Source organism: Alligator sinensis, unplaced genomic scaffold (genome assembly GCF_000455745.1).
Source record: "Alligator sinensis unplaced genomic scaffold, ASM45574v1 scaffold910_1, whole genome shotgun sequence".
NCBI classification, from domain to species: domain Eukaryota; kingdom Metazoa; phylum Chordata; order Crocodylia; family Alligatoridae; genus Alligator; species Alligator sinensis.
In genome coordinates, this window is record NW_005842748.1 from 123,224 (window position 1) to 134,927 (window position 11,704).

An 11,704-nucleotide genomic window follows, 5' to 3' on the forward strand; every position below is an offset into this window, starting at 1 on the left:
GAGTAATGGTTGGGGTCATCCCACTCCTTATACCCTCTGGGAGGGAAAGTGCAAAGGCAAGAAGGGACACATTTATCCCCCCCAACAGACATTACTGATAAAGACAACCAGAACTCCTGTGCATGGTAATCTCCAACCTAAATTTTGTCTGCTGCAGCCTGAGGCCATTGCTCCTAATCCTGCTGCCTGCAGCCACAAAGAAAAGTCGATCTCCATACTTTCTCTAATCACACCTCAGGTTTTGAAGACTTATCAAATCCCTCCTCCGACTCTTCTCTTCTCCAGGTTAAATAAACCTAGTTCTCTCAGCCTTTCCTCACAAGTCATGCTTCTGAAGGCCCTAATCATTTCACCAACATGAACAAGGAGTTTTAACTTTTCTTTGTCTACACACCACGGCAACAGTCAGTACACAGAGCGCAGACAGTCTTTTCGAAATAATATACAGCAAGACCCACAATAACCAAGAAAAATATTTCTAATTAATTTTGCTTGTTGACTTTACTACAGGATCTCATCCAATACAAATTTATAGAAATGTTTTCCTGTAATGGGCCCAAGCAACACTAAAAAGCTTAAATAATCTAATGTATAATTATAACACGTACCTGCTTCTTCCTTAATAAACTGCAAGTCTTCTTCTGGGTATGAAACTGATGGCTGCATCACTGAGCAATCTTCTGAGTTCTCTTCATTATTTGGTGGTATATTATAAATAAATCTCTTCGCAGTTTGATTTTTCCTCCTTGCTTTTCCAGGTTCTTGACCCGATTGTCCTTGAGAGCCCATGTCATTCCACACAAAAACTTTTCCTTCGCCTTGAGATTCATTTTCAGCCATTTCAGGTGAGCTGTCCTGGACCCAACTACAGTCATTCATTTGGTAGTTTTCAATTTGGCCTTCATCAATACAGTAACCATCATTTTCAGTTTTTATACTACTTGCCAAGTTAGTGAGATTTCTTGTTGCCCAGAAACTGGCAACTTTCTGATCCCTTGATGAAGGCAGACCATCCCTACTAACAGATCTTCTATTATAATCCACCACTACAGCCTCTGGAGCTTCTGATTTTATGCTTATATTTAAGGCATCTTTAATGAAGTTGCGGCAAGACTGGACAACCTCAGTCATCTGAAGGTAGCTGGCCACTGACATCACTTCAATGGCATTTTGGCTCGTAAGCACAAGGTTACCAGAATATAAGAAGTCCAAGATGACAGAAAAACCTTGAACAGCAACAACATCTAAATAGGTAACAGTGGTTTGGTTACGGCTTTCTTTGTTCGTAAAGCAATACAGAGTCTTAAAGAAGCGGCTGCCTGCAACCAGGATGTTCTTGTGAGCTCTGAAGACCCTCCCACTCACCACAATATTGACATCACAAAGAATGCCTTTCTTCCTCTGTTCATTTAATTCTTGCAGGAGCTGATAGCAGTAAGAGTTCTCATTTGGCCGGTTATTATAGTCACAGTATCCCTCATTATTCAATTCTGATGGTATTTCTGACTCCTGAAATTAGAAAAAAAAAAAAATTAGTTTTTAATGAATTTCTTCCCTATTTTTCCTTCCATAGCTACGTGGTAAAACTAGTTTATAAAATCAAAATGCAATTTATAAACAGTCTGAATACGCATCTACATTAAAGGCAGTCTTGAGTACAATTTTCAGGTTTTCCTTTTCCCTTTAAGTGATATTGAAACCCTTTTACTCTCCCCCTCCCCCCAGTAATGGGAAGAAGGGGCGTAGGGAAAAAACCCTTCTATACAAAATAATTGCACTGGCACAAATACTAAGGAAGTGAAATTTTAACCAAGGAGAATGACTGTTAGCTAACTATTTTAAAAAAACCTAACATTTTAATACAAATGCCTGAATTTAAAAAGAATACAAGTCGAAAGGAAGGAATATTTTACCTATACATATCCCTAGCATTAAGATAAACAAAGCCATAATTTCTATACAAGCCATAGCTTTTTATATTAACACAAACGTATAAATTTCAAGTATAAAGAACTTCCTTCCTTTAAATACACCTAGCCATCAATCCAGGTAAAGATGGATTGGGGGGGGGAGGGGCAGGAAAAAGACTGAAGCCTCTTATACACTAGATTTTTGTTCTTTCAGAGGCCTGAAGCACTAATGGGAAGATGGATCTTGAACAACAGATTCTCAGTATCTCCTTCCTTCCTCCTTACAATATTGCATGTAGAATGCTTGGTAAGTAAAACTAATGCTCAATACCCTCTACCTCCTTTGGAGATCACCTGCAATGTTATGATCCACTGAACACAAAAGTTACATAAGTTTTCTAACTTCTAGAAATAGTTTGACAAAAATATTTAATCGTCTAATTGCCAACTGTAGCAGACTAACATTACATTGTAGCTCAAAAGGGACAGGTATTGAAGAAAATTACTGCAAGGATCAACACATGACAATACTTAACTGAGTAGTGCCTTGAATCAACATTCAATATGGATTTGCCAATAACAGAACTTAAAATCCAACACTTATGGTACAGATGGAAAATTACAATACTTTGCTTTTATAGGACATTTTTCACTAGGGAATTTCAGAGAACCATGTTATATTACTGAAGACAAAAATAATGACATCAGACAAAGAGATGCCAGAAATTAAGATGTTACTCAGGATTACTGCAAATAGTGAGAAGCTAAGTTGTAGAGTTGAGCTAAATTAAAAAAAGAAGATGGATAGGGAAGTTACCAGCAGATTAACAGCAGCAAAGGACCATCTTCGAAACAAGAAGCAAAGAAAAAAAATTGGAAAGGGAGCAAGATGGGATACTCAGTATAGCCATCTTTTTGCTGAGGCATTTCCAAAAACAGGACTGAAGGTTACAGCAGCAATTTCATAGCAGAGCAAAAAATGGTCTTCCAGGTGAGAGCTGATGGAATTTTTTTCCACTTACTGGTTAGAAAAGTAGATGTTTCAAAAACTAGAATGAATTGAGAGACCAAGAAACTGGTTTTCAGATGCCAAATTATGAAGAGAAAAATAGTATGATCGCCAGCTAGTATAATTCACAGACTTATGGCCAGTAGACACTATTAAGACCTTATCCAGAGGACAGGAATCATAAAAATATCACCATTAACCCCATGCTTAGCAAGAAACACTCTCCCCACCCCAGACCAAATACAAGATATCTTGCATCATTCTGGTTTGAAGACAACAAAAATGCCTCAATTCCTACCATAATATAGAGAGACTGCATTCTCACCACAGTAATATGTTGAGCTGGTGACCTAACATGTTAACAAGTGTTGCAACCTCAACATGGATAAAATCAAGATGCCCATGACCAAATCTTCATATAAATCAAAAAGCAACTGCTCAAAGTGTTCTCCCCCTAGGCTGTAAACAGACATATCATTTGAAGTGGTTCCAAATGTCCTAGGTTTTGGCCCAGATCAAAAACTAGAGCAACAGGCCTTCCAAGCTGTATTGCTGCTCTTCTGCCAGTCAGTGGCAAGCAAGGACACAGCCTGAAAGATGCGCAGTGTGCATCTGTAAGCTTTCACAAACTTCACAGTGGACCTGTATGTCTGTAGCATCTGGGGACAAAGAGGCTTTCTGGAAGGGAAGAAATGAGTAATCTGTTTACAGCCCCAATCTGGGGGGACAAAGAAAGGGAGAAGGAAGAAGGACTAGAGTCTCAACAGCTGCTGCAGTGCAACATCAAGTGGCTCCGACGCTAAGTTAGTCTTCACTTTCTCAAACCATTACTCTCCTCAGAGATGACATTGGTAAAAGAGGTAGAAAGTTGGGCTGCAGCTAAGAACTGATGGAAAAGATTTCTCCCCTGAACCTCACTATTTGCCAATACCTTATTTGGTACATCTGAGCACTACCCTCAAACTTGGTCTCAACAAGACTTTGCTTTACACCAACAGTGTACCATACTTCTGATGGCAACTCCAATTCTGCAAATTTAAGTTCTTAAAGGATTTGGGGACAGTGTTGCTGGCTCCAAAAGCCTGGACAGAAAGATTGTCACGTGGGTCCATGGAGTAGCAAGAACAAAAACAAATGAAGGTGACAACACCTGAAGATGCTTATAAATATTTAACTCACTATTCGGAAAACTGGCACAGCAAACAGAAAGCAGACACAACAAGCAAAGTTTATTATTTGTGAAAGGCTATTATAGCAAGTTCTAAAACAGGAGTGCCCAAACTTCCTAACACTTCTAGTCACAAACCTGATTTTGTAGTCATGAGCCACAAGACAAGTTTTGGAGTTGTGTATCAGAATCAGTTACCTACACACTTTTCCATGTCAAATAACTTATTAAACAACTACTTAAGAGTAAATTAGCAGCAAAAACTTAAAAGAAATAAAATACAATGAACAGCAGGGTGGATAAAAATATATAAATAAAATAAAGAAATATTGGATTCATTTAATCATTTTTTTTTTATTTTTAAGACACTTTTCTTAAAAAAACAAAACTATATAGCTTTAATTTAAGATGTGTTAAAACTCACCATGGAATAGGGATTATAACTTCTAATTACAGATTTCCCTCGCTTTATGCAGGTTCTGTATGTGCAAATTTGCTTTCATGAAATTACCCTTTTTATACTAAAATTTGTTACATGCAAGGTAACTTCACTCAAGTGATTGGTGCGGTGGAAGCCTACAGTCAGCTGCTTTGTGCAGTGCATTGTAGGAGTGATGTGCAGCAAAATATAGTCTCCTGCGTGGATCTATACATCGCCATCTGCGACACGTGTTTCTGTAGTTGCCATCCCCAATATGGTAACATTCACTGCCACCTTGTGCTTGTGTGTACTGTCTGCTGTTGATGAGTACCAAAACTGTCTTGTAGAAGTGGTAGAAATGGGTCTGGGGGTCAATACAGTCAGGGTCTTGGAACATATCCCCATCTGTTACATTGTAAAGTGGGTTCCCCTTATGCACATTCCAGGAATGCATGTACAACATAAAGCAAGGGAAACCTGTATATATAATTTGAGACAATATATTAACTTAACCTTTTTAGAAAAAGTTTTAGAAATAGGCAGAGCCAACCAGATAAGGGTGCGAGCCCCAGGGCAAATGAGCCATGCGGGGCCCTGCCCCCAGGACATGAAGAAGATACCACCATTGGTGGTGACATCAGCGGTGGCAGGATAGCGAGTGGCCAGATGCAAAGCCAGCAGCACAGAGTCACTGTGGCCACTCTAGCTAGCTCCACAGGGCATCCCAAAGCGTGGGGCCTGGGGTGGCTGCCCTGATTCGCCTCCCCAGGGACAGCCCTGGAAATGGCTCACAATAGGCCATGGACTATATTAAGGGCTCAATCTTATGGCATTTCCAGAGGCTTCCCTATAGATTAAAGAAAACCACTCTACTGAATGGGACTCAGTGCTCAAGCTAGAAGATCCCATTAAGCATGTGATGCTTAGTTTCAGTTCTGAAACTGGATTTGTGTCTTGACAGATAACATTTCTTGTTAACAGCAGTATATGAAGATGAGAGATAATGAACCTGATTACCCACCTATCAGCCCTGTTGTCTCTCTGCAAGTGTATAAACGCAATCAAGACCTTACCTTTCTCTGAAAGTGCGAAGTTTCAAGAAGTTAAAATGAATAAAGGATATCAAACAAGAATGCACTTTTTGTAGAAAACAATGATTAAATCGAAGCTTCCTGACCAGTGCTTTAAATCATGCTTTAAAGTTGATTTGATTTAAATCAAGTCCACCCTGATGAACAGATAAAGATTCTTTTTTCTAACTACTTCTCTTTTTTTCCCCCCCCACAAGAGTCCACATTTAACCTGCATAGGAGTAATATTTGACTCAAGCTGCAGTTCAATCACTCCTGTTCTGTAGTAAGACTTTAAGTACTGCATCATGAAGAGGCCCAGATATATGGTTGTGAAGAAGTAACTTTCAATTCAGAATAGGACAGTATCCAGAGAGAGTCATCAGAAGACTAAAAAAAAAGATTTATGAGATGCCTTTTCAGGGAAATGACTGTCAAATCAATTTAAGTTGGCTAACAGAGACTTATAAGATTAGTACAAGTACACAAGTTTAAAATGTTTACTATGAAGACAACATAAGATGACTAACTGTTGACAAGCAAGCAGTCATATTTAATAAAGGGAGACAGGTAGTTAGACAGAGGGATCAATATTTAAGACCGTGATTCTCAACCAGTGTGCCAGTGCCATGGGGTGCTTTGAGATCCTTTCAAAGTGCCACGGAGTTCCACACAGTGCTAGCATAGTTAATACAAACATGGTTCACACAATAAACCTAGAGATTTCAAAAAGGAACTCAATGTTAAAAGCATTCTCATTTGTTGTGGTCTGAGTTCTTTCCTGTAGCAGAGCTGCTCTATCATTTTTCTGTAGTCAAAAAAAACCTAAGAGTTGGCATTGTCCAAGGGGTGCTAATGTGGTTGAGAGTCACCGATGTAGGATCTAGACAAAATTTTACAAAACATACAACTCAAGAAGAGTGACATAAATGGTTTATGTTCTCTTTGTAAGAAAACAGCTCTTTGTAGTATTTGTGAGCCAACTATTATATTAGCATCTAAAAATCAGAGCGCTACCTAATTTGTCTGAACCAAGTGAAAACAAGTTTTAAAATGCATCTCAAGAGGAAAATGAATTACTAACAAGCTGTGGACAGGGGCTTTAACTGATTTAACCCACTAGCTTCCTTTTAAGCGTAGAATTGTTTCAGGTAACAATTCTAGGGAAATACAAGAATATACTTCAAGATGTATGCTACAGCACACATGCACATGACAATCTAAAGAGCACTGTTCAGCTATGAAACAGAATCAAGGAGGCTCTTAAAAAAAAAAAAATATATACACTTGTCTAGATTCAAATGAAACACAATGAAGAGACAATGTCCTCCAAGCACAAGCCATCTCAACTCCAAATGAGGTACTTAGAAAATCTTGAAAGCCAAGATTGTTGGTTGGTATGGATTACAGAACCCATAAAATAACAAAGGTGTAAAAACTAATACATCTTCCTTACATATCAAACTGAATCTATGAAATATGGATTGTTTTGGGAAAATTAGTATCAAAATGATTCTTGACTCACTGAAGTCAACTGAATGCTACCAGTTGTAACTGGCTATTTAGTGTGCATAATATGTTAAATAAGAAGGTTAAGAAAGAGAGATACAACAGATTACTAAGAGATCTACTGAAGATGCTACCCCTTTCCTCACCACCTGAATACTTCTCTACTATTGTGCGTCCAAGAGAAACCCCAAGCAGACCCAGTAAGAGGAAGAGACTGCAGGACTCTCTCATCACTGGTAGGGTCTTAGTAGAATCCAAGAGATTTAAAGCAGAATGCAGCATCAATAGCCAGCTGATCGAAAACATGTCACAAAACTATAATATTAATATTGACTACACATTTATGTTATGCTAGTGCCTACCAGACAGTCTGGTTGGTCCCCATTGTGGTAAAACCCATACAGAGATGTAATAATTCACTTTTATTTTAAATCTAAATTCTTTAGAAGGGGGACTATCAACGTGACTAAGCAGTAATCAAAGCAGCTAACATTAGTACTGCAGCTTGTTTAATACTACTTCCTATTCATTGCTGCCTAACATGAAGCAATCAGTTCACATGGAAAAAGTAGAATAGCATTTAATGTGGTATTACTTTCAAAGAAGTTGTCTGATGCCAAAAGGAAGATTCTTTGTGATGTTACTTTCAAGGCCCAAATTTAAGATGCATAGACTGTGTGTGGGGGGAGGGAAATAGAGGAAGGAATGCCATCATCTCAGGGATCTACTTAACAGCAGAAGAAAGCATAGCAAAACACAAGTTAACCTGACTCTCAATCCCCTCTGTAAATGTGTTCTACTGAAAGGGTCCAAATACGCTGAAAAAAAAAAAATCTTGAAGGTAGTCTTAAATTACCACATATTAGCGAAGTCCTGTTTTTGGTCCACTACAGTTTACTTAAAAACTAGGTTAAAAGAGTTGAGATCAGTGGCTCAAAAAGAAGGCATCAACTCAAAGCTCAAAACACATGAATTTACAGTCACAACTACTTGTCATTTATTTTGGCATTCCAAATTAAGCGTATCCCTAAACTAAAGTGAAATCGCTATTCATTTTTTTCCATGTGTATTAGCCAACAAACCTATAGAAATTTCCAGTGTTTTAGTATCTAACACCTACAATTTCCTTTCCACGTCTGAACAGTGGCATCATGCCATATGTTTATTAGCAGCTGTTAAACATGCCCTGCAGTTGAAGCTTGTCAAGTGAAGAATACATGTATACTGTTCTTCTGAGACAAAGACTGAAAGCTCTCTCAGTTTTCATTAATGCTAAACCCCTTTTCCCCGCCTTGATATATTTTCTTAAAATTTTGAGAGAATGTATGAAAAGGGGCACAAATCACATACTTGTGTTTTAAGTACTTGAGGAGGGCTATTAAAAAAATTAATAAATTTATGCTAATATGAATGCAATAACCTAAGAGATGGGGAACTGGAAGAGATCTTAGGTGTAAAGCTACACAGAAATTCAAACACAGAAGAAAAAAAATGCAGAGTTGATTTTTAACCAAATTTGAGATTAGATGCGAACAAACATCAAACACACACACGTTGTTTGAAAAATTCATCTAAATTAAAAGCTCTCTGGAGGACAAGGTGAGATTATGACATTGACTGTTTAAGGATGCAAGGGGCGGCTTCCAATTTGTAAGGCCAATTCCTGAAGCCACCCTTTAGAGGCTTACACTATCCAAGGTAATACTCAGGAACACAGTAGAAGACAGTTATTGACCTCAAGAACAGAGGACAGGAGAGGAGAGGGAGAAGGGGTGGGGTGGGTAGTACCCCTGTGCACCAGTAGCTCCAAAATATTAACCTATGAAGTTAAACTTAGAGGATTCTAAGTGTACTAATACTCCATTTTTTAAATTTTATGTCTTTCTTTATTTACAAGTGTTTTCAAATATCAGTCTGCTTCCCCTTATTTAGAATATGGAAGTATTATTGTGGTCCACCTATTCAAATGTTTAGAATTTATGGGTACCCATGACAGCTTAAAGAAAAGATGACTGGTCTGGCCGTTTCATGTTATGAAAAAATCCCCAGCACCCTGACCCTCAGGTGGTATGAGTCATAACTGTGTGTCTGCTTCATGAAAGCCAGTTTGAATTTATGTAAGCCAAAGATATACCCCTCAGTATAAAATATCTTAATATAGACTATAGGAAATCCACAGAAGTAATTACGTTAAATATCTAGCAACGAAAATACTTAGAACACATGTGGCCAATTTGAAAATAGAAAAAACCTTTGTCTCTACTCCATTTGTTTAAAAGGAACAAAAGAAAGCAGCAAAATCCAGTGACACATCAAGGTCAATGGGGGGTGGGGGGAAGAATCATGTGACATGAGCCAGGCTTACTACACTACAGGACAAATCACTCTTAAATAACTGAAAGATATAAACAAGAAAAAGAAACCAATGGCTCTAGAGCAAAGAGAATAACAAGTAGTCATGAAATTAAGAAAGAAAATATGATCATAATAGAAAGTAAAGTTATTTTAAAATAAAAGATACTGGAAACTGACAAGTAAGCCTCAAAGTGCAGGATAATTGACAAACTGCTTGAACATTTCATGGCACTGCCACACAAATCTCAAAAACCAAAGCTCTGCTGCTCCCAGTTTTACTAGAAAGATAAGATACTTTGCTCTGAAGGTGGATATTTGCAATATATAAACCAAAAATTTCTTAGGGATGACTCAAGTCACTTCACTTAATACAGAAACAGCCACCTTGATCAGCAACACAGCCCCTGGACATAGGAAGTTGCATAAGTAGTGAAACTTGCATATCCAACCCAACTGAAGGCATGCCAAAGAATCCAGATTCTCTTAACATACACATCTTAATACAAATATCCACCAACATGCTGGAAATGCCTGCTCCTCTCAGAAGTGCTCCCGCCTCTTTCAAGAGCCCAAAGGCATGGTTTCAACTCTGACTCAGCATTACTTAAACTAGTGGTTCTCAACCTTTTTGTACCAGGACCCATTCAGAAACATTGATGACTAGTCCTGACTGAGTGCCCCAGACTCCTGACCCAATATCCCCAGTGTGTGGTGCAGAGGGGTCCCAAGCAGCCCCTCACAGGCTGGAACGCTACCAGCCTGCAAGGGAAAAGCCACTGTTTCCCATGTTTTTTCTCCTTTAAAAAGGAGAATCCATTTTTAAAGTCTGTTCACAACCCTGTTGTGACCCACCGGCTGAGAAACACTGAATTAAACTAAAGTGAAGTGAATCTAACTTGGGCCAGGACTCAAGTTCTAGTTTATACACAAGTAACTTAGTTTGAACCAGAGTTTACTAACCCAAGTCAGCTTTATTTTAACTTGAATTAACAAAACTTATTTTTGTGTCAACATAACCTCAGGGAAAAAGTTACTGAAGAGAATGATGTATTCCTTAGGTACACCTATACCTAGGCACCCAAGTTAGCCCTACTTAGTTTCTAAGATCTAACCTTTGATTGGTTAGAAAGACATTCAAAGCAACTTAAACCTTTTCCTCCCACTTAATTCTGCCACATATTCATTCCACTATCAATATATAGCTTTTATTGTAACAGTGCCACAGGAAATGAAGTACAACCTGTGGATTGTTGCCCGAGTATCAAGCCCAGCACAAACAAACATTACAGGCTTTTTAGAAGGGCTGAATGTGCTGACATTCCAGAGACCCTTCAGAAATTTGGTACAAAAGGCCCATGAAAGAGCCAAGCATTAAGGGAAAAGGCCCAAGGAAGAGGTTCTAACAACTCTTTCACATGCAACGCAACTGCTCCAAAGCCTTCAAAGATAGGTGGCATATTAACTAGGCTTTCAGGAAACCACATGTTTATCTGAGATCCACATCGTGAAATTTCACACTTCATGCAAAGTAACACGAAATCCAAATCACTGCTAGGCAAAACAAGAAGAAGAAAAAAAAAAAAAAAGAGGAGGAAAACAAGAGAAGCAGAGCAGGAACAGCACTGGAGCAAACACCCTGCTAGGGTACACACTTTGTCATCTAGGCCCCACCAGAAATGCACCCTCCTAGCAGGCATCTGGAGAAGGTTGTTTCTAGGCCCTGCTGAAACCCCCCTTCCCCCGGAGGAAGCCGCTAGTTTTTTGTTCTGGAAATGCTCGTCACCAACTGATTTCCACAAAAGCAGCCAGGCGAGGGGCAGCCGGGCCGCGAATAGCAGCCGCAGGGGCCTACTGCGAGGGCGCGATGGCGGCAGCCCCCCCGCTGCGGGGGAGGCGCAGGCCGCAGGCGGGCAGGGCGAGCCCGGGGAAGCCATTTCAAGGCACACGTGGGCACGAAGCCGCGATCCCCGCCCCCCGCTCGCCTTACCTGCTCCGCCGACACGGGCTCGTTGAGGCGGTGCTCGGCCGAAAGGTGGTGCCGGAGTAGCAGGGCCCGCTTGTAGTTGCGCGTGCCCTTGCACAGCTCGTCGTGGCCCCCAGGCGCGGGCGCCGCCAGGTCGGCAGGCGCAGCGGTGGTGGCGCACCAGGCGCAGGACATGAGGCCGGTCTCCTGGCAGTAGTGCAGCCATGGGAACTCCTTGAGCCAGGAGCCCTGGAAGGAGACGTGCAGCTTCTGCAGCAGGGACTTGGGCTGGGGGGCCA

The 11,704-nt window shown here is 40.0% G+C and overlaps 1 protein-coding gene across 1 annotated transcript in view; it reads right to left on the reverse strand.

Annotated features, from left to right (window-relative positions):
• ZBTB10 (zinc finger and BTB domain containing 10) overlaps positions 1-11,698 on the reverse strand; it is a 38,406-nt gene extending 26,708 nt beyond the window's left edge. Inside the window, exons 1-2 of the mRNA XM_025216573.1 lie at positions 11,430-11,698; positions 609-1,509 (exon numbers count right to left, since the gene is read on the reverse strand). Of these exons, the coding sequence (XP_025072358.1) occupies positions 609-1,509; positions 11,430-11,600 (1,072 nt within the window). The 5' untranslated portion in view covers positions 11,601-11,698. The remainder of the gene's footprint in view (positions 1-608; positions 1,510-11,429) is intronic.
• Between the last annotated feature and the right edge of the window lie 6 nt (positions 11,699-11,704).